Source organism: Manis javanica, chromosome 16 (assembly GCF_040802235.1).
Source record: "Manis javanica isolate MJ-LG chromosome 16, MJ_LKY, whole genome shotgun sequence".
Lineage (NCBI taxonomy): Eukaryota > Metazoa > Chordata > Mammalia > Pholidota > Manidae > Manis > Manis javanica.
This window is the reverse complement of record NC_133171.1, coordinates 13,022,572-13,042,471: the sequence shown is the minus strand read 5'-3', so window position 1 is coordinate 13,042,471 and position 19,900 is coordinate 13,022,572. Positions and strand designations below refer to the sequence as shown.

The following is a 19,900-nucleotide window of genomic DNA, read 5'->3' as shown; positions in this document are numbered from 1 at the left end:
GGTCCATCTATACCAGGGAATACTACTCAATAATAAAAAGGAACCAACTGTGGATAGACAAAACTGGGATGTATCATCAGGAAATGTAAGCTGAGTGAAAACAGCCAGTGCCCAAAGATTGCAAGCTGTCTGATTCTATTTATAATATTTTTTGAAGTGACAAAACCTAGAAGTGGAGGACAGACTAATATTTCCAGGGGTTAGGGTTGAGGATGTGAAAGGGCAACATGAGGATCCCTGAGTTGTCAGAACCTTTGTTGGTACTTTGCCTTTGGTGGTAGATGAACAGACCTACCTGTGTGATAAAATAGCATAGAACTAAACACACATACATGTGCAGAAATCTGAGTAAGACAGGTAAGTTGTATCAATGTCAGTATCTGTTTGTGATATTGTACTGTAGTTTTTGAGGATGTGACTGTGGGAGAAATTGTGTAAAGGGTACATGGGATGTCATTGTATTATTTCTTACAAAAACATTTGACTCTAAAATGAAGTCCTGACTCCCTAAACCTCAGAATGTGAGTATATTTGGAGATGGGGGTCTTTGAAGAGGTAATTATATTAACATGGGGTCACTTGGGGTGAGCCCTAATCCAATGACTGGTGTGCTTATAACAAGAGGAAGTTTGGACACAGACATAGAGGCAGAATGCCATATGGATATCAAAAATGGCCTCTATAAACCAAAAAGTGAGGCCACAGAAAAAAACCAGTCCTGCAGACAACTTGATCTTGGCCTTCCAAACTATGAGGAAAGAAATTCCTATTGTTTAAGCCACTCAGTCTGTGGTACTTTATTTGATTAAGGCAGCGCCTGCAAATCAATACAATGCCCTACCACACTTTTCACCGAAACTGTCTAAAAAAACATCCTTCATTTCTCAACCTTCCACTGTGTCTCTGAACTACCCTGTTTCCCTAATATTGTATTTATTTTATTAATAGATCCTAAATATTATGTTTCAATTCTATGGGTCTCCTACTGCCGTATTTCTCAGGACAGGCAAATGTGTTCAGTTGTGTGACAGGTGGTCTCACAACTGCAGGATAAACTTGGCATGTCCTGATTATCTGTTTTTTCAGTCATTTTGGGGAAAATGTTAATTTATCCGCAAATGAATTCAAAGCATGTTTGTATTAAAACAAAGATGTTTTAAAGATAATCTAATACATTTCAAAGACATTTCTTGCTTATAGTGAATTCCCCTAAATGAAAGTGTTTACTCTCCTGTGAGTTAGGGCCCCTTCCTGGATTCCAACCAATTGCTTATGTACACACACCTGCTAACCTTCCAGTATCTGAGTCGCCTCTGCTCCTTCCTGGCCACTGTGCAGCTGCCATACACAGGCCAAATACAATAGACATTCAGCTAGGACCCCACCTTGCATTTGAATCACTTTTTGAAATTGGCCACGTCCAGGTTTATTGACCCGTGTACTTTTTTCAACATTTCCTTATGTTGCACGTAGGTGGGGGCCAGCTTTGAGTCAAGTTCCTTGGAATCGCGTGCTTGGTTCCACGCTTCAAGGAAATTCAAGGAGACAGAAAGCAGGCTTAGAGGTGAGTTTAGTCATTCCCCATTTCTGTAACCCCATTCGGGACCTTGTAACGCTGGGGCTGCTAAATATAAAGAATATAAAACCAGACTCCTCAAAATGCATTGCACCAGGTTTCCAATAATTATTTATCACCGCCGATGACTCAGGCCCCAAAACGCCTAGATTTGGAATTCAGGGCTTTCTCTTAACGGGAAGATCAGCCCATAGTTGCTCCCAGCATCGTCGGGTACTTAGGATTCCGGGGAGGTTCGGCAGGGCGGAGGAGTGGACATCGGGGCTCCGTGGGAGCAGGACGGTGAAGTCCGGCCGCCGCCGGCCCGTCCCCTCCGCTCTCCGCCTGGCCGAAGGAAGAGCCGGGCGCCAAACCCCGCCGTCGCTCTCCGGCCTGAAGCTCTGCTTCAGCCTCGTCGGGAGGCGGCCGGCCCCGCCCCCGACGCCCAGTCCGCTCGTCCACCCGCGCGGGCTTCGGCGGAGGGGCGGGGCCTGCCGCCGGCGGCGCGGGAGCGTCGCGAGCTTGACGCGGCTGACGCGGCGCCAGTCAGGCCGCAGCCCAGCGGATGGCCGCGGGCCCTCCTGGGCCCGCCCCCTGCCCTCCCCTCCGGGTCTCCGAACGCCCTGTCAGATCGTGGCTGCCAGCCGCGCGGTTCGCTCCTTCCTGCAGCGGGGCAAGGCGGCTCGCGCGCGGCACACCCCCACGTCCTCCGGCGCCGCTGCCTGGGCTCTTTCGCCTCCGCTCTAACCGCGGGGACATGGCACACTCACCGCTTCTTTGCCCCAGCGCCCGGGGCTCCGGGGACGGCTGGACGGGCAAGCCCAGGAAGGTGGCGCTCATCACTGGCATCACGGGCCAGGTGAGTGCGGAGGCGGGGGCCCGGCCGGGCCTGCTGCCGCCGGGGCACATGTGCGTCTCACCCTGTGCTCCGGGCTGCCGGCGTTTCCAGGAACTGCTTCTGGGCGTCCCGGAAGGTGTCGTCTCTTCTGGAGGTCGGACAGCAGCTGTGGCTTGGGAGCTGGGCGGGGGGCGAGATTTTGGTCTTCTCCTGGGGCGCGTGCTCTGACCAGGGGTGAGCCTTACACCTGAGCGAGACTCTTCTGACCTCACCTGTCCGACAGGCGCCTGGGGCGCTGGTTTCGCCAAGCCTTCTCTGGTGCACTTGCAGTGGAGTTTGTGCAGATACTGTGCCGGGTGGGAAAAGCACCGGTTGTCTGTGAATATGAGTGAGGAGTCATCTGACTTATCTCGACCCTTCTTACCTGCTAATGCTTGGGAAGACGGGGAGCGAGTTCCTTGCTGTTTTGGTTCCCCTTCACCAGATTTCCAGATAGAGAAATACAAGAAGGTGCTGTGGAGTCCCAGAGGAGGAAATGCTTTTTATTTTTTGTGTAAAAAGCACATCTCACAAAAACTTTCTTTTTAATCACACGAACTTCTGAGATTCATGATCACACATTCTGAAGTGTGTCTGACAGACTGGTTCAAAAGTGAGGCTAGGGTTCTATTTCCAAAGAAATGAGCTCCTTGAGTGAGGTCATCAGGAGGAGCTGTTCTGAGTATTGGCGTCCCGGGTGCAGGCTGAGCATGGCTAGTTCGCGCTAGTCATCTCAAAGAGGTCTTGAACAGGTGGGATCTAACCATTGCGTCTTACTCAGGACTGTTGTTGTAGATTAGCAGTGATGAACTAATTTTGCCTATGTATTTTTGTAGAAAAAATGTATGTGTGTACCCCCTTGAGATCTGGTAGTAACGGCTAATAGTACTCTGAAATAAAGATGACAATAATAGGTAATACATACTGTACTGACTTTCAGTTATTTGACTAACATTAACTCATTTAGTTTTCACAACTACTCTTTGAGTGGGTGCTTACATTATCCCCACTTTACAGGTGTGGAAACAGGCATGGGTGTTTGATTTGCCTGAAGTCAGACAACCAGGAAATGACCAGTTGGGATTCAAACTCTACCCTTGAAGCTCTCTCGCATTAGAAACGAAGTTGAAATTGTCTAGACATAGAGTCAAAGAGTATTAGACAGTTTTAACTACTGGATACCTGATTAATTTCTGGTTATTCATGCATCTTACCTAACTGAAAGTAAATACAATAAACAACAGTTTGAAAACTGGTAGAAGAGGCTGATAGGACAAGGATCTGAAGTTGAGGAAGAGAACCCTTAAATTCAGGCAGGGGCCTACATATTGTCTTTCTCTATGTTGAAGACTCTTCTGCAGACTGTTCCCCTCTTTCCAATTTCTTAGATTGGATCTGAAGCTCAAATGTTCAATAAGCTTGCATGAACTCTCAAAGATAGAATTTTGTGTGTGTGTGTGATCAACAAGTTAGTCAAGAGGTTACTATAATTCTACTGGTATGGCATATACTAATTTAAGTGACCAGCAGCATGAATCAATGCAGTTAGAATTGGAACCTTATTTAGGTCTTTGAGTACAGTTACCTGATTGGTACTTTGAGCACAGTTATCTGAGTGGTGAGGAAGGTACAGAAGTAGCCCCCTCTCCGATTTATCCCACAGGCTGCCAGAGGGGAGTCTTCCTTAAGTACATGTTCATCATGCTACTCCCTGACCAGAGGTTTTTGGCTCCCCACTTAATTTCCAGCTTTGAACACCTGCTTGAGTTTCAGGCTCCTTTTAAACTCTGTATCCATATTTCCAACTTCCTCCAAACCTCTGCACTGTCCCCTTACTTGTTGGGTGGTGTTTTGGCTTCAGGAGCCCCTGGCACAGTGCTGAGCTCTGTGACTGTCACATAAATTCTTGCTGATGGAATTTACTGCTCTGTTATATTTTGCATATATCTTCTGTGACAGTGATTCCCAACCAGGGTATCAAGGATCTTTGGAGGATTGTGAAATTAATACAAGGGTTCTGAAAAGCCACACACATACCTTATTGTCCATTTTCTTAATAATATTGGGTAAAAGTTTACTGAGATACTCTCTCTGCTAAACATTTTCTATATCCCTACCTAAGAGGCAGGTACAGTTTTTATCCCCAGTTTACACCTGACTAAGGTTAAATATATATCCAAAAGCATATACCTTATGAGTGTCAGGTGAGATGTGAACCCAAGAGTTGCATAACCATTTTATTATGCTGCCTGTTTGGTAAGCCATACACATTAAATTACAGCTCTGTCTGATGTATATATATATGTGTGTGTGAAAGAGAGAGAGACAGAGACAGAGAATGATAGGGAGAGGGAGATTGTTTTATTCTCAGATTCGAGAGGTGAGGTAGAAACTACTGTTCTGGCCCTTAAGGCTATCATGGCAGTTGCACCAAAATGGGCTCTTAAATGAGTTGTTCCAAATTCCTCTTTGAGAATGAATGCATCTGCAGGGTTTATTGGCAGGCTTTACATTTCAGCTTTTTTCCTTCTATCCTTGACATAGTAGTTGTGATCCTTTTTCACAGTTTTTACCTTATTACTTCACCTTAGCAGAAATCAGGCTCTGGCTTTGCATTGCTCTCTAGGTCCCCTGCCAACTCTCCCCAAAACTCACCTTCATTGTCTAATGATGCTTGCTGTATTTTACTAACCCATGGAAATGTTCTTGCTGTTCATTGAGTACTATCAGCTTGTACCTCATTGGAATCATTATTCTGTGACTCAATGCCCTCACAAATCTCATTCCTTTTAACTCAACTAAAAGCCTCCTGTGCTCTTACTAATCCTGCCAAATATAACCATTCCAAAAACTTCCCTTATGGTTACATATGTGCAATCCTTGTTAACTACATAGGTAAGTTACTTATTTTAGTTTTTTGGTTTGTACACTGCTTTAATATAGAGACCTCATTTTCAGCCTGTGCTTTAAAAATGTTGACTTTTCCTATAAACAGAACACATCTTTACAGTGTGTCTGTCATGTACAAGGCTTGTTTTGATGCTACTGGGAATATAAAAATATGTGAGGTATACTTTTTCCACTAAGATCTCATATTAAGATCTTTAAGGTCCAATGTACATGAAAAAATAGTGCACATGAAAAAGCTAGTATTGTACAAGTGTGTTAGTGGTCATACGTGTGGTTCATCCAAGCAGGACTCTAGGAGAAGACACTGAATGCTAGAAACAGTGGGTACTGTGATGGGGTAAACAGGAATAGAGAGAGGGGAGACTTTGGAGGGATAGAACAAAAAAAGAGTAGTAACGGATGAATGTTGATTTATTAAATTATTTACACCCCTTGTTCATTTCCAAAAAGATTCTGAGGTGGCTTCAAAAAAATGTATCATGGGACCATGATAAGAAGAATGAAAAAATACAGGAGTCTGCAGTGAAGACAATAGAAAGATGGAGGTAGTGGACCAAACCTAGGGCTGAGGATAGCTGCTGTCAAGTAGGCATAAGATTCAGAGCTTAGAGCTTGCTGACAGTCAAGACAAAGTGGATAGTGAGTGAAGCTTTTATTAAGCTACTAAACTCTCAGAGGAATAACTTGTAAACAACAGAATGAGAACAACATGATGCATGATAGGCTCAATAGTTTTTGAAAGAAGGTAGAGTCATCTTCCTAGGACACCCTTTTTTATTAGTCCTTAGTAATGGGGAAAACACACTTTTTGGTAGGTAGAGACTACAGAATTCAAGGTGTTTGTGGATTTTTTTCCCTTTTGAATATCTGTTATTTCAAGCTGGTCTCTGCCAGGAGAGCAGGCAAACCGAACTGTAGATTACTTCGTTAGGTGTGTTTGATAGTAAGGTGGATATTGGTATTTTAACTATGGAAGAATTTGACATGGTGAGGTCCTTCCCATCTGCAAGTAGGCCTGTATTTTCCTTAGGACATGGCTTATTTAGAGCTCCTCAAAACATTTAAGCAAGTAGGAGTTCAAGGTTCCAGAGTTCTGCACCATGACACATGGAAGACAAAGCATTTATCTTTAGACAGTTGAATAAGTTAGTCATGGTCAAGAGGAGTTCACTTGTCTATGGTTGGAAGACAATATACTTTTTGGTAAATCTTGCATAGACGAAAGAGGTGGACCCTTTGAGTTATCAAGGTCAGATTATTTAAGCCATATTATTTGTTTTAGATTCTTATTTTTAGGGCCTTAGTTTTTATTTTCATTAATTTTATTAGTTTATTTTAACATATTCCAGTGCCATAAAACAGCCCTGGCCTTTAAAGAGAACAGATATAAAATGAATAACCTGATTCCCTAGACTCAGGTGACTCTTACAGGCTACATCCTTTTCATTTAAGAATTACTTTAGAATGTTAGAAAATGGTAATTGACAATTGGCAGGAAGTACCATTCTTTCCACAGTTTTCTTTAACCCCTTTAAATAATACTTGAGTTGAATTGTAATAGATGACAGGGACCTCATCATTTAGTTTTACTTTCTAATCCATATTCACTTTCCCACAGATTTCTGCATTTCAATGTAAGTATCAGAATCATTACTTATGTAGATGAAAATTTAGTGAAATGTGATGAGGTCTGTTAAAACAAGCCCATTTGATTGGTAATGATTACATGGAATCCTAGAGCCAAGGCTCTAGCCAGTTGAAGGGAGAGGCCCATGATTGATTAGTGATGTCTGCCTGGGAGAGGGATGGGAGTGATGGCATGTGTCCTATGTCTTTATAGGAACTGTGACTCCTGGAGGATAGGACAAAAGTGTCTTAATCACTTATCCCCTATATCTAACATAACTGGTACATGCTAGGTACTCAAAATATATGGTAATTAAATTAATCTTTAGTTACTGGTGTTCATTGTCTTGCAGAAAACTTGTCTGGAAATTGTAGAAGTCTGTAGAAATGGGAGAGTAAAATCTTAGGATGCATTCCTTGTTGGTTGGGTAGAAGCAAGATATTTTCAGGGTGTTGGGTACAATTAGATACTATATACCTGAAAGACAAGTTGTAGTTTAGGAGATGAAATGATTTATTATAATATCAGATTTTAAAGGACAGGGAAAAAATACTAGTGAGAATGTTTGGTATCTTGATCTGGGTAATGGTTGCATGAATGTATACACATGTCAAAATTCACTGAGCTATACACTAAGACTTGTGCATTTTATTGTATGTATTTAGTAAAAGAAAAAAAAGACATGACATATACACATTTTTGGGGAAGAAATAACATGTATAGTTTTGTGTGATGGATTTCTTATGATTTTTATACTCATCTTACCTCCTAAATTTAAAAAATATTCCCTTGGCATACATGTTGGGATTTTAGAGCTGGAGTTAAGTTACCACCATTACATAGAGGAGGAAAGAAGACTGAGATAGTGTAATTTCCCTGGGTTACACAGCAAGGTAGTGCTAGAGTTAGGATTCGAGCCTCAGACTCTTATCTTACCATTCGAGCCTCAGACTCTTATCTTACCATTGTCTTAGGACTGACCAATACTGTCGTCCACTAAAAACAAGAAATAGAGACTGCTTTGAGCCAGAAAAATTAGAATATAAGATTATATGTAGTGTAAAATGTATATTATAGTGTCTGTAAAGTTGCATAATAATAAATGTACATCTGAGTAATCAAGTCTGTTTCAGTATTTAAGCTAAAGATAACTTTATGTTAACTTTATATAACATTTAACATTTTATTATAACAATATTTTTGGTTTCAAAAATTGAGAGGCTTAGGGTAACTAAATAGGAGTCTTCAGTATTTGATCTATGAAGGAAGATTAACATGATTATAGATACTAAAGATAGGGGTCAATTTTAGACAGCACATTCTTTAGGGAACTTAGACATTCATTTTTCATTCAAGGCTGTATGTTGTCCTGAGCTAGTAGTATGCCTTCAGCACCTCCACATTTATTGAGCCCAATGTTCCCTACTCATGATATGGGAAAACCCAGAACTGCACATCTCTGTATTTGGCTTGACAACTCCAAGGCCGAAATTGAGGGTGAGTTGTATTATTGACTTGATTTCTCAAATGAACTAAAAGTACTCTTAATTGTCCTTGTGACCCTGAATGGCTTTCTTTGAGGTTTGGTGTTCTCAACTTGCCTCTTCTCTGAAGTGGCCTTTCCTGAACTTTTGTTAGACAAAAGTTATAACTAAACCAGAATTATTTGGCTGTGTGTCCATGTAAAGAATAGGGCTTAAGGAATGAGACAAAATGTTTGCCTTTAATCAGGATTCTGGATACTTGGTAGATAATTACTTGGGGGTAGGGTACAGAAAAGCTTTACTGACATGGATAGAATGACTACTGAGTGCCAGGCAATGTGCCAAGCACTTTACCTAAGTTATCTTAGTTAACCCCTGGTGGTATGTATTTTTACTGTTCACTTAAATCAAATGAGGAAACTCAGCTTTGGAAAACTTGATACTTACCTGAGAACCCTTACTGCACTAGTTTGCTTTCTCAGGACCTTTGCTCGTGTGTCAAGTCAAACTAGTTTTGTTGGCCAGTTTGTTGACAAACTGTAGAAGTTCATTACTCTCAAGAAAAAAGTTGTTTTTAAAGGCTACTGTATATTTTGATTAGTGCTCTATTAGTTTGTGTGTCCTAGTAGAAGTCTGGAATAAGGGTGGGGAAAGGAGGTGGAGAGCTTGTGCTTTCTGAGGGCTATTGAAGATTCCTGGTGGCTCCTTTCCCCAGTGCTCTTATCTGTTCTTTGAGGGTTTTTACAGTAAGATTTTAAGAGCAAAGGGTCCTTCCTTTCCCATAAACCTCTGCTTCTTGTGGTGGAGGCTCAAGAGCCAGTAGCCACTTCATGGGATCCTCAGAAGCATGTAGGGTGCAGCTTGGCTGATGGGTTGTCTGGATGAAAATTGACTGGAGAAGCTAGCCCATGAGCCCTGATGGGCACATGGCAGTCCACGTTTTCAGTGTGGTGGAGAGAAACAGGTGAGAAGCTGAGGTGCTTGATTGAGTGGCTGCTACAAATAGTTCTCAAGCACCCTTCTACCAGCTTGGATCTGAGAGTTACAGCACCCAGTTAGCTTGCTGTGTCCTGAGATACATCGCTTCCTTTCTCTAATCCCACTTTCCTCTCTGTGGAGTGGGGTTTGTCCTTACTGTCAAGGTCCAAATCAGGTTTTCCCTAGGAAACTCAGAAGTCCTATATTCTAGATTCTTGTCCCCCATTAAGAACAAAGAAGCCTGCTGTGTAAGCCTGAAAATCTTTTGGCCTGCAAAATGCTATTAACGAATATTTTTGACTTGATTTTTCTTCTGATGGGGTTAGTTTAATCTGAAGAGATGCTCTCTTGGCTTGAGAATAGCCTACCCTCTTCCCTCTTCCAATACACATTGCATTTGGTCTGCTAGCAATTCTTTATTTCATACCTGTCTTAAATTTCCAGGTGGCACTTGTTTTTTTTTTTTCATGCTTAATTAATTTTTTCTCCAAAAGGCTATTACATTTTGGTGCGAATTATCATCTACTTAGTAACAGAGGTACTAGCAATCATAATTCATTCAGTAAAAGTTTGAGTGTCAAATATGTGTCAAGCACTGGGGATACAACAGTGAACAAAACAGACAAAAATGACTATCCTTATGACATTGGTGTTCCAGTAACATCATGTTCTGGTCACATCATATTTCCAGATGGTGATGATAGTGGTGATGATAATTACAGTAGATGACAATAATTATCATGCATTAGAGATTTACTTTGTGCCAGGCCTTGTCCAAGGGGTTTTACATTTAACCTATTGAAGCAACAGAGCACCCCTATGAGGCATTTTTTTTATTATCCCCAAGGAACACAAAGGTTAAGTATACTGCCCGAAGGTCACTTGAGTTTTTGCAAAGTCAGATTTGAAATGTAAATCTCAATTTTATTTTCTATTAAGTTTGTAATTAGGATCAACAAATAAATTCTAAGGAGACATAAATAAATTGTACATCAAATTTGAAAAACAAAGCTTATTCAGGAGTTTTTTGAAGTTGTGAAAAGGTGGATTTTAGTAGTAAAATAAGCCCATATGAATCACTACTTTAGATGCCCCTCACTTTATTTGCTGTGTCCTTTGGGTCATATCTTAAGTTAATTCTTTGGAGGTTGATAACTGATCTTGTAAATGAATTTATCATTAAGTGTGTAAACTAAGAAGAAACTCACACATGATTTGTATTTTACTAGAATTTGTAAGGGTAAAGTGAAAAAACTAAGCTGTTTGCCTTTATAGGTCATGGCAAATGAAGAGCTTTTTGGTGAGGAAGGATTTTTAAATTCTTGTTATTTACTTTTTAGATAGAAGTGTTAGTATTTAGATAGAAACATAAGTATTTTTTTTAAAGTATACATAACAAAGTTTATTACCGTCTTAACGATTTCTAAGAGCACAGCTCAGTGGCATGAAGCACATTCACATGTGTAGCCACCCCCCTCCATCCATCTCCAGGACTTCCCTGCTTCTCAAATGGAAGCTCTATCCGTATGAAACACTCACCTGCCAGCCACTTTCTGCCTCTGTGGATGGGGTTCCCCTTGGGACCTTCTAGGAGGGGGATCAGACAGGGTCTGTCCTGTGTCTGGCTTATGTCACTGAGCACCATGTCCTTAAGGTCAATCCATGTTGTAGCAGGCGTCAGGATGTCCTTCCCTCTTTTTTTTTTTTTAACTTTGCTACTAGTCTTTTTATTTTTTTATTTATTTTTAAATATTTTTTATTTTTTGAGAGGGCATCTCTCATATTTATTGATCAAATGGTTGTTAACAACAATAAAATTCTGTATAGGGTACTCAATGCACAGTCATTAATCAACCCCAAGCCTATTTCTCAACAGTCTCCAATCTTCTGAAGCATAACAAACAAGTTCTTACATGGTGAACAAGCTCTTACAGTGAATAAGTTCTTACATGGTGAACAGTGCAAGGGCAGTCATATCACAGAAATTTTCGGTTTTGATCATGCATCATGAACTATAAACAATCAAGTCAGATATGATTATTCGTTTGATTTTTTTTTACCTGATTTATATGTGAATCCCACATTTCTCCCTTATTTTATTATTATTATTTTTTTAATAAAATGCTGAAGTGGTAGGTAGATGCAAGATAAAGGTAGAAAACATAATTTAGTGCTGTAAGAGGGCAAATGTAGATGATCAGGTCTGTGCCTGTAGACTAAGTATTAATCCAAGCTAGACAAGGGCAATAAAACATCCACGGATGAAGAAGATTTCTCTCAAAACAGGGGGGTGAGGTTCTAAGGCTCCCCTCTGTTGATCCCCAATTTCTCTCCTGATAGCCCCCCTGTGACTGTGCCTGTCTTAGGTTGTTCCTCCCTTGAGGAATCTTACCCGTCTCTGGCTAACCACTCATCTTCTGGGGCCATACAGGGAAATGTTAAGTTGGTAAGTGAGAGAGAAGCAATATTGTTTGAAAAGGTGAGCTTTTAACTTCTTTGCAGATTTATGCCCTGTGGCTTCTATGCCCAGCATTTGTCTTGAAGTATCTTTACCACTTGGAAGAATTATGATACTCGGTAATTTTCGATATGAGGCATGAATTCTACTAAAGGGTTGTAATTAGGAAGGAAGAAGAAAAGCTATAGAAGTAGCAGACGGAAGAAAACATGGGAAGATTGATTATTTCTTTGACATATCTTCTTGTAGAGTAACATAAGCATATATAGGTTTTAAACTACTAATTAAATTGCACACACACATTAACATAATAGGAATACAACTACATAACAAAAGCAGACCTACAATTATCAGCCATATCCAGTGAAACCAAGAAAACCAGTTAGGTACCCTAGGCATTTGTGAAAACTTATCAATGATATGATGGATATTGTCTAACTGAATTTGAATAGTTTGAGAAAAATCAGACAAATTAAAACAACATATTCCTGGGAACTGTTCACATCCCATATGTTCTTTTAACAGTAGATAGTCTATAGTCGCACAATTTTGGAGCACTGCAACTTGCACTTCTCCTAATTCTTGGTTAAGTTCCAACAGTATAGATCCAGTCAAATTTGTTGTTTTCCTGTACGCACAGGCCAGCTTAGCTATCTCCTTCTTCATTCCAATGGCAAGTCCAGGAACTGGTGGGATGAATGCCGCTACAACTGCAGCAGTGCCAGGATCTTTGTTGAAGTTTTTTAATGATCGTCTTCTGGAATGCTGACAGAGATGCAGAGAACAACACAAGAGCTAAGGGATGACGTCTGGAGGGAGATTACAGAAGTGAAACAATCTCTGGAAGCATTTATAAGCAGAATGTATAAGATGCAAGAGGCCATTGATGGAATAGAAACCAGAGAACAGGAACGCATAGAAGCTGATGCAGAGAGAGATAAAAGGATCTCCAGGAATGAAACAATATTAAGAGAACTGTGTGACCAACCCAAAAGGAACAATATCTGCATTATAGGGGTAACAGAAGAAGAAGAGAGAGAAAAAGGGATAGAAAGTGTCTTTGAAGAAATAATTGCTGAAAACTGCCCCAAACTGGGGGAGGAAATAGTTGCTTAGACTATGGAAGTACACAGAACTCCCAACAGAAAGGACCCAAAGAGGACAACACCAACACACATAATAATTAAAATGGCAAAGATCAAGGACAAGGACAGAGTATTAAAGGCAGCACAAGAGAGAAAAAAGGTCACCTACAAAGGAAAACTCAACAGGCTATCATCAGACTTCTCAACAGAAACCTTACAGGCCAGAAGAGAATAGCATGATATATTTAATGCAATGAAACAGAAGGGCCTTGAACCAAGGATACTGTATCCAGCATGATTATCATTTAAATATGAAGAAGGGAGTAAACAATCGCAGAGAAGCAAAAGTCGAGGGAATTTGCCTCCCTCAATCCACCTCTATAGGGTATTTTAGAGGGACTGCTCTAGATGGAAGCACTCCTAAAAAGAGCACAGAACAAAACACCGAACATATGAAGAATGGAGGAGGAGGAATAAAAAGGGAGATAAATAACCATCAGGCTGCATTTATAATAGCTCAAAAAGTGAGTTAATTTAGACAGTAAGATAGTAAAAAAGCTAACCTTGAACCTTTGGTAACCACGAATCTAAAGCCTGCAATGGCAATAAGTACATATCTTTCAATAATCACCCTACATGTAAATGGACTGAATGCACAAATCAAAAGATACAGAGTAATAGAATGGATAAAAAAGCAAGACCCATCTATATGCTGCTTACAAGAGACTCACCTCAAACCCAAAGACATGCACAGATTAAAAGTCAAGGGATGGAAAAAGATATTTCATGCAAACAATAGGGAGAAAAAAGCAGGTGTTGCAATACTAGTATCACATAAAATAGACTTCAAAACAAAGAAAGTAACAAGAGATAAAGAAGGACATTACATAATGATACAGGGCTCAGTCCAACAAGAGGATATAACCATTATTAACATATGCATGTAATACAGGAGCACCAATATATGTGAAACAAATACTAACAGAATTAAAGGAGGAAATAGAATGCAATACATTCATTTTGGGAGACTTTAACATACCACTCACTCCAAAGGACAGATCCACCAGACAGAAAATAAGTAAGGACACAGAGGCACTGAACAACACACTAGAACAGATGGACCTAATAGACATCTATAGAACTCTACATCCAAAAGCAACAGGATACACATTCTTCTCAAGTGCACATGGAACATTCTCCACAGACCACATACTAGGCACAAAAAGAGCCTCAGTAAATTAAAAAAGATTGAAATCCTACCAACCAACTTTTCAGGCCACAAAGGTATAAAACTAGAAATAAATTACACAAAGAAAGCAAAAAATCCCACAAACATATGGAGACTCAACAACATGCTCCTAAATAATAAATGGATCAATGACCAAATAAAAATGGAGATACAGCAATATATGGAAACAAACGACAACAACAACAGAAAGCCCCAACTTCTGTGGGACGCAGCAAAAGCAGTCTTAAGAGGAAAGTATATAGCAGTCCAGGCATATTTAAAGAAGGAAGAACAATCCCAAATGAATAGTCTAGTGTCACAGTTTTCGAAATTGGAAAAAGAAGAACAAGGTCAGCAGATGGAGGGACATAATAAAGATCAGAGAAGAAATAAATAAAATTGAGAAGAATAAAACAATAGAAAAAATCAATGAAACAAAGAGCTGGTTCTTTGAGAAAATAAACAAAATAGATAAGCCTCTAGCCAGTCTTATTAAGAGAAAAAGAGAGTCAACACACATCAACAGAATCAGAAACGAGAAAGGAAAAATCACGACGGACCCCACAGAAATACAAAGAATTAATAGAGAATACTATGAAAACCCATATGCTAACAAGCTGGAAAACCTAGGTGAAACGGACAACTTCCCAGAAAAATACAAACTTCCAAAACTGACCCAGAAAGAAACAGAAAATCTAAACAGACCAATTACCAGCAATGAAACTGAAGTGGTAATCAAAAAACTACCCAAGAACAAAACCCCTGGGCCAGATGGATTTACTTCAGAATTTTATCAGACATACAGAGAAGACATAATACCCATTCTCCTTAAAGTTTTCCAAAAAATAGAAGAGGAGGGAATACTCCCAAACTCATTCTACAAAGCCAATATCACCCTAATACGAAAACTAGGTGAAGACCCCACCAAAAAAGAAAACTACAGACCAATATCTCTGATGAATGTAGATGCAAAAATACTCAACAAAATATTAGCAAACCGAATTCAAAAATACATCAAAAGGATCATACACCATGACCAAGTGGGATTCATCCCAAGGTTGCAAGGATGGTACAACAATCGAAAATCCATCAACATCATCCACCACATCAACAAAAAGAAGGACAAAAACCACATGATCATCCCATAGATGCTGAAAAGGTATTCGACAAAATTCAACATCCATTCATGATAAAAACTCTCAAGAAAATGTGTATAGAGGGCAAATACCTCAACATAATAAAGGCCATATATGATAAAGCCACAGCTAACATCATACTGAACAGCGAGAGGCTGAAAGCTTTTCCTCTGAGATTGGGAACAAGACAGGGATGCCCACTCTCTCCACTATTATTCAACATAGTACTGGAGGTCCTAGCCACGGCAATTAGACAAAACAAAGAAATACAAGGAATCCAGACTGGTAAAGAAGAAGTCAAACTGTCAGTATTTGCAGATGACATGATATTGTACATAAAAAACCCTAAAGACTCCACTCTAAAACTATTAGAACTAATATCGGAATTCAGCAAATTTTCAGGATACAAAATTAACACACAGAAATCTGTGGCTTTCCTCTACACCAACAATGAACTAATAGAAAGAGAAATCAGGAAAACAATTCCATTCACAATAGCATCAAAAAGAATAAAATACTTAGGAATAAACCTAACCAAGGAAGTGGAAGACCTATACCCTGAAAAACTATAAGACACTGTTAAGAGAAATTAAAGAGGACACTAACAAATGGAAACTCATCCCATGCTCCTGTCTAGGAAGAATTAATATAATCAAAATGGCCATCCTGACCAAAGCAATATACAGATTTGATGCAATCCCTATCAAATTACCAACAGCATTCTTCAATGAACTGGAACAAATAGTTCAAAAATTTATATGAAACTACCAAAGACCCCGAATAGCCAAAGCAATCCAGAGAAGGAAGAATAAAGTGAGGGGTATCTCACTCTCCAACTTCAAGCTCTACTACAAGCCACAGTCATCAAGAAATTTGGTACTGGCACAAGAACAGAGCTACAGACCAGTGGAATGAATAGAGACTCCAAACATTAAACCAAACATATATGGCCAATTAATATAGGATAAAGGAGCCATGGACATACAATGGGGAAGTGACAGTCTCTTCAACAGATGGTGTTGGCAAAACTGGACAACTACATGTAAGAGAATGAAATTGGATCACTGACTAAATCCATACATGAATGTAAATTCAAAATGGATCAAAGACATGAATATAAGTCATGAAACCATAAAACTTAGAAAAAAAACATAGGCAAAAATCTCATGGACATAAACACAAGTGATTTCTTCATGAACATATCTCCCCGGGCAAGGGAAACAAAAGCAATAATGAAGAAGTGGGACTACATCAAGCTGAAAAGCTCTGTACAGCAAAGGACACCATGAATAGAACAAAAAGGTATCCTACAGTATGGGAGAATATATTCATAAATGACAGATCCGATAAAGGGCTGACATCCAAAATATATAAAGAGCTCACACACCTCAATGAACAAAAAGCAAATAATCCAATTAAAAAATGGGCAGAGGAGCTGCAAAGACAGTTCTCTAAAGAAGAAATTCAGATGGCGAACAGACACATGGAAGGATGCTCCACATCACTTGTCATCAGAGAAATGCAAATTGAAACAACAATGAGATATTACATCACACCAGTAAGGATCGCCATCATTGAAAAGACAATCAACAACAAATGTTGGCGAGGTTGTGGAGAAAGGGGAACCCTCCTACACTGCTGGTGGGAATGTAAATTAGTTCAGCCATTGTGGAAATCAGTATGGAGGTTCCTCAAAATGCTCAAAATAGAAATACCATTTGACCCAGGAATTCCACTTCTAGGAATTTACTCTAAGAATGCAGCACTCCAATTTGAAAAAGACAGATGTACCCCTATGTTTATCGCTGCACTATTTACAGTAGCCAAGATATGGAAGCAACCTAAGTGTCCATCAGTAGATGAATGGATAAAGAAGATGTGGTACATGTACACAATGAAATATTACTCAGCCATAAGAAAAAAACATATCCTACCATTTGCAACAACACAGATGGAGCTAGAGGGTATTATGCTCAGTGAAATAAGCTAGGTGCAAAAGACATATACCAAATGATTTCACTCATATGTGGAGTATAAGAACAAAGGAAAATTGAAGGAACAAAACAGCCCAGAATCACAGAACCCAAGAATGGACTAATAGTTACCAAAGGGAAAGGGTCTGGGGAGGATGTGTGGGAAGGGAGGGACAAGGACGGGGAAAAAGAAAGGGGGCATTACGATTAGCTTTTATAGTGTGTAGGGGGCATGGGGAGGGCTGTAGAACACAGAGAAGACAAGTACTGATTTTGCAGCATCTTACTATGCTGATGAACAGTGACTGTTAAGGGATATGTGGGGTGGACTTGGTGAAGGCGGGAGCCTAGTAAACATAATGTTCTTCATGTAATTGTAGATTAATGATACCAAAATAAAGAAAAACAAAAAATCAAAATTACATTAAAAAATGTCTGCCAGTCAACTATCTGAGTTTCCCTACATTACTTAATAAACTTGAATCTCAATTTCCTCATCTTTAAATTGTGGTTAATTAGACCCACATCACAAATTGATGTGGGGATTAGATGATCATAATAATGCCTAGCATAGTACCCAACACATACTGTTTATGAAATGATAGTGCTTAATATTTATAATGTGTAGTGAATTCTCAAGATGGGGAGTAATGAGAGGATAGAGAAGTGTTTTGAGAATGCCATTTGGTGTAGATACACAGAATCAGTTTGACTAGTGAAACAATGCCAGGAGCCTCTTGTATTTATAAGAATATAGAAGCAAACAATGTTGGTTGTGAAGGAAAGGGAATCAGAGACAACAGGTCTGTAATCAGTTAGGTATAGGTAATATAGGGAATGTAAGAAAGGAAAGAGTGGAAGATCTTAAGGTGATTTTAATTTTGGAGACTGGCTAGATGGAATTACCATGGCCAGATATGCAATCACTGGAAGACCAGTTGTTTGGGGAAGATAGTAAATTAAGTTTTGTTCCTCTTGAGTCTGAGATGAGAGCATGACATTCAAGTTCAAATAACCTGTTAGCCTCCTATATCGCTACCTAAGCTGTGGAGTGGGCAAGCGTGCTCTGTGGTACCCTTCACCAAGCCTCTTGCCCATCACCAGAATTTTCTGTGGATCCCACTTATCTGGCATCAAAACTAACATTTTTCCCTTTAGTTCCATGATTAAAGTTAATGAGGTTATCCCAGTATAATTCTCCCTCCCTCTCACTTTATTTTTATTTACTAATTATTTAAATTTTCCTAATGCCACGCCCTTGTTTAAGAACCCTCCAATTTTCAGCTTGTCCCTTCTTTCTTCTTTGAGGAATTTTGAGAATCCACCATTACCAGACACGGTGGAAGCACAGTGGTCAGTTCCACTAACCATTTTCATAGGCACTCTGTACATTGGAAATGACTGAGTGAAGGGGACTTTGAAGGGAACCCTGTGGGACAGCAAGCCCAGTATTGGTAATGTTCTTGGCAATGGGGCACCTGTGTGCCATACCTAGTCTTTGGCAGGCAGTTAAGCAGTTTTCCTATAAAACTTTGTGACTTTCCATAAGTACTAATTCAATTGTTTATATAAATGCACTTATTGAAACAACTGCTTTTCAGGTTGTTTTTTGGTTCTGAGTTACATAGAACTAAATTACACAGAATTGAGGTTAGATGATTTAATGCACAGTGACTTTGCTGAAGGGTGTTTGCCTTACCTTTTTCAGACTGTTAATCCTGTACCTTTAAAGAATTTTACTGCATGTGAATTTTAAGGGATCTTTCTCTGAGTTTAGTATTAAATTTCTTTTAATGTCAAAAGTGAAAAATAATAAAGATATTTACTAAGTATTTATAGAATGTAGTTACATTCAGTAATTACATTTCAAATTGTACTATCAGAGTTTGGTCATAAATGCTTGAACAATAGGTTTGATTATAATGTTGAAATGAATTGTTTAGTCACATAAAACAAACAAGTTCCTTCATATAGAGTGAAAATGCCTCTAATACGCACCTCTACCAGTCTTTTAAAAAACATTTGTAACAAGATTTCCTATGTCTATTTTTATAGTTTTTCACAAAAGTAGTTGGTTTTTTAGTATTCCTTTTTTCAATCTAAATTTTTTCATTGGTTCTTTAAAAATGATAAATTAGAATTAAAAAAAGTATTTTTATTAAGGTATTGATATAGACTCTTATGAAGGTTTCACATTAATAAACAATGTGGTTACTACATTTACCCATATTATCAAGTCCACACCCATACCACAATGCAGTCACTTGTCCATCAGTGCAGCAAGATGCCACAGATCCACTATGTGCCTTCTCTGAGCTACAGTGTTCTCCCTGTGATCCCCCGCACCATGTGTACTAAACATAATACCCTCAATCCCCTTCTCTCTCGCTCCCCATCTGCCCTCCCACACCGCTCCCCTTTGGTAACCACTAGTCCCTTCTTGGAGTCTCTGGGTCTGCTGCTATTTTGTTCCTTCAGTTTTGCTTCATTGTTATACTCCGCAAATGAGGGAAATCATTTGGCATTTGTCTTTCTCCACCTACCTTATTTCACTGCGCATGTCCTCCAGCGCCATCCACGTTGTTGCAA

The 19,900-nt window shown here is 39.5% G+C and overlaps 1 protein-coding gene across 1 annotated transcript in view; it reads left to right on the top strand.

Annotated features, from left to right (window-relative positions):
- Positions 1-2,071: 2,071 nt before the first annotated feature.
- Positions 2,072-19,900, top strand: part of GMDS (GDP-mannose 4,6-dehydratase) — a 703,979-nt gene continuing 686,150 nt past the window's right edge. Inside the window, exon 1 of the mRNA XM_037011686.2 lies at positions 2,072-2,414. Coding sequence (XP_036867581.1) covers positions 2,121-2,414 — 294 coding nt within the window. The 5' untranslated portion in view covers positions 2,072-2,120. The remainder of the gene's footprint in view (positions 2,415-19,900) is intronic.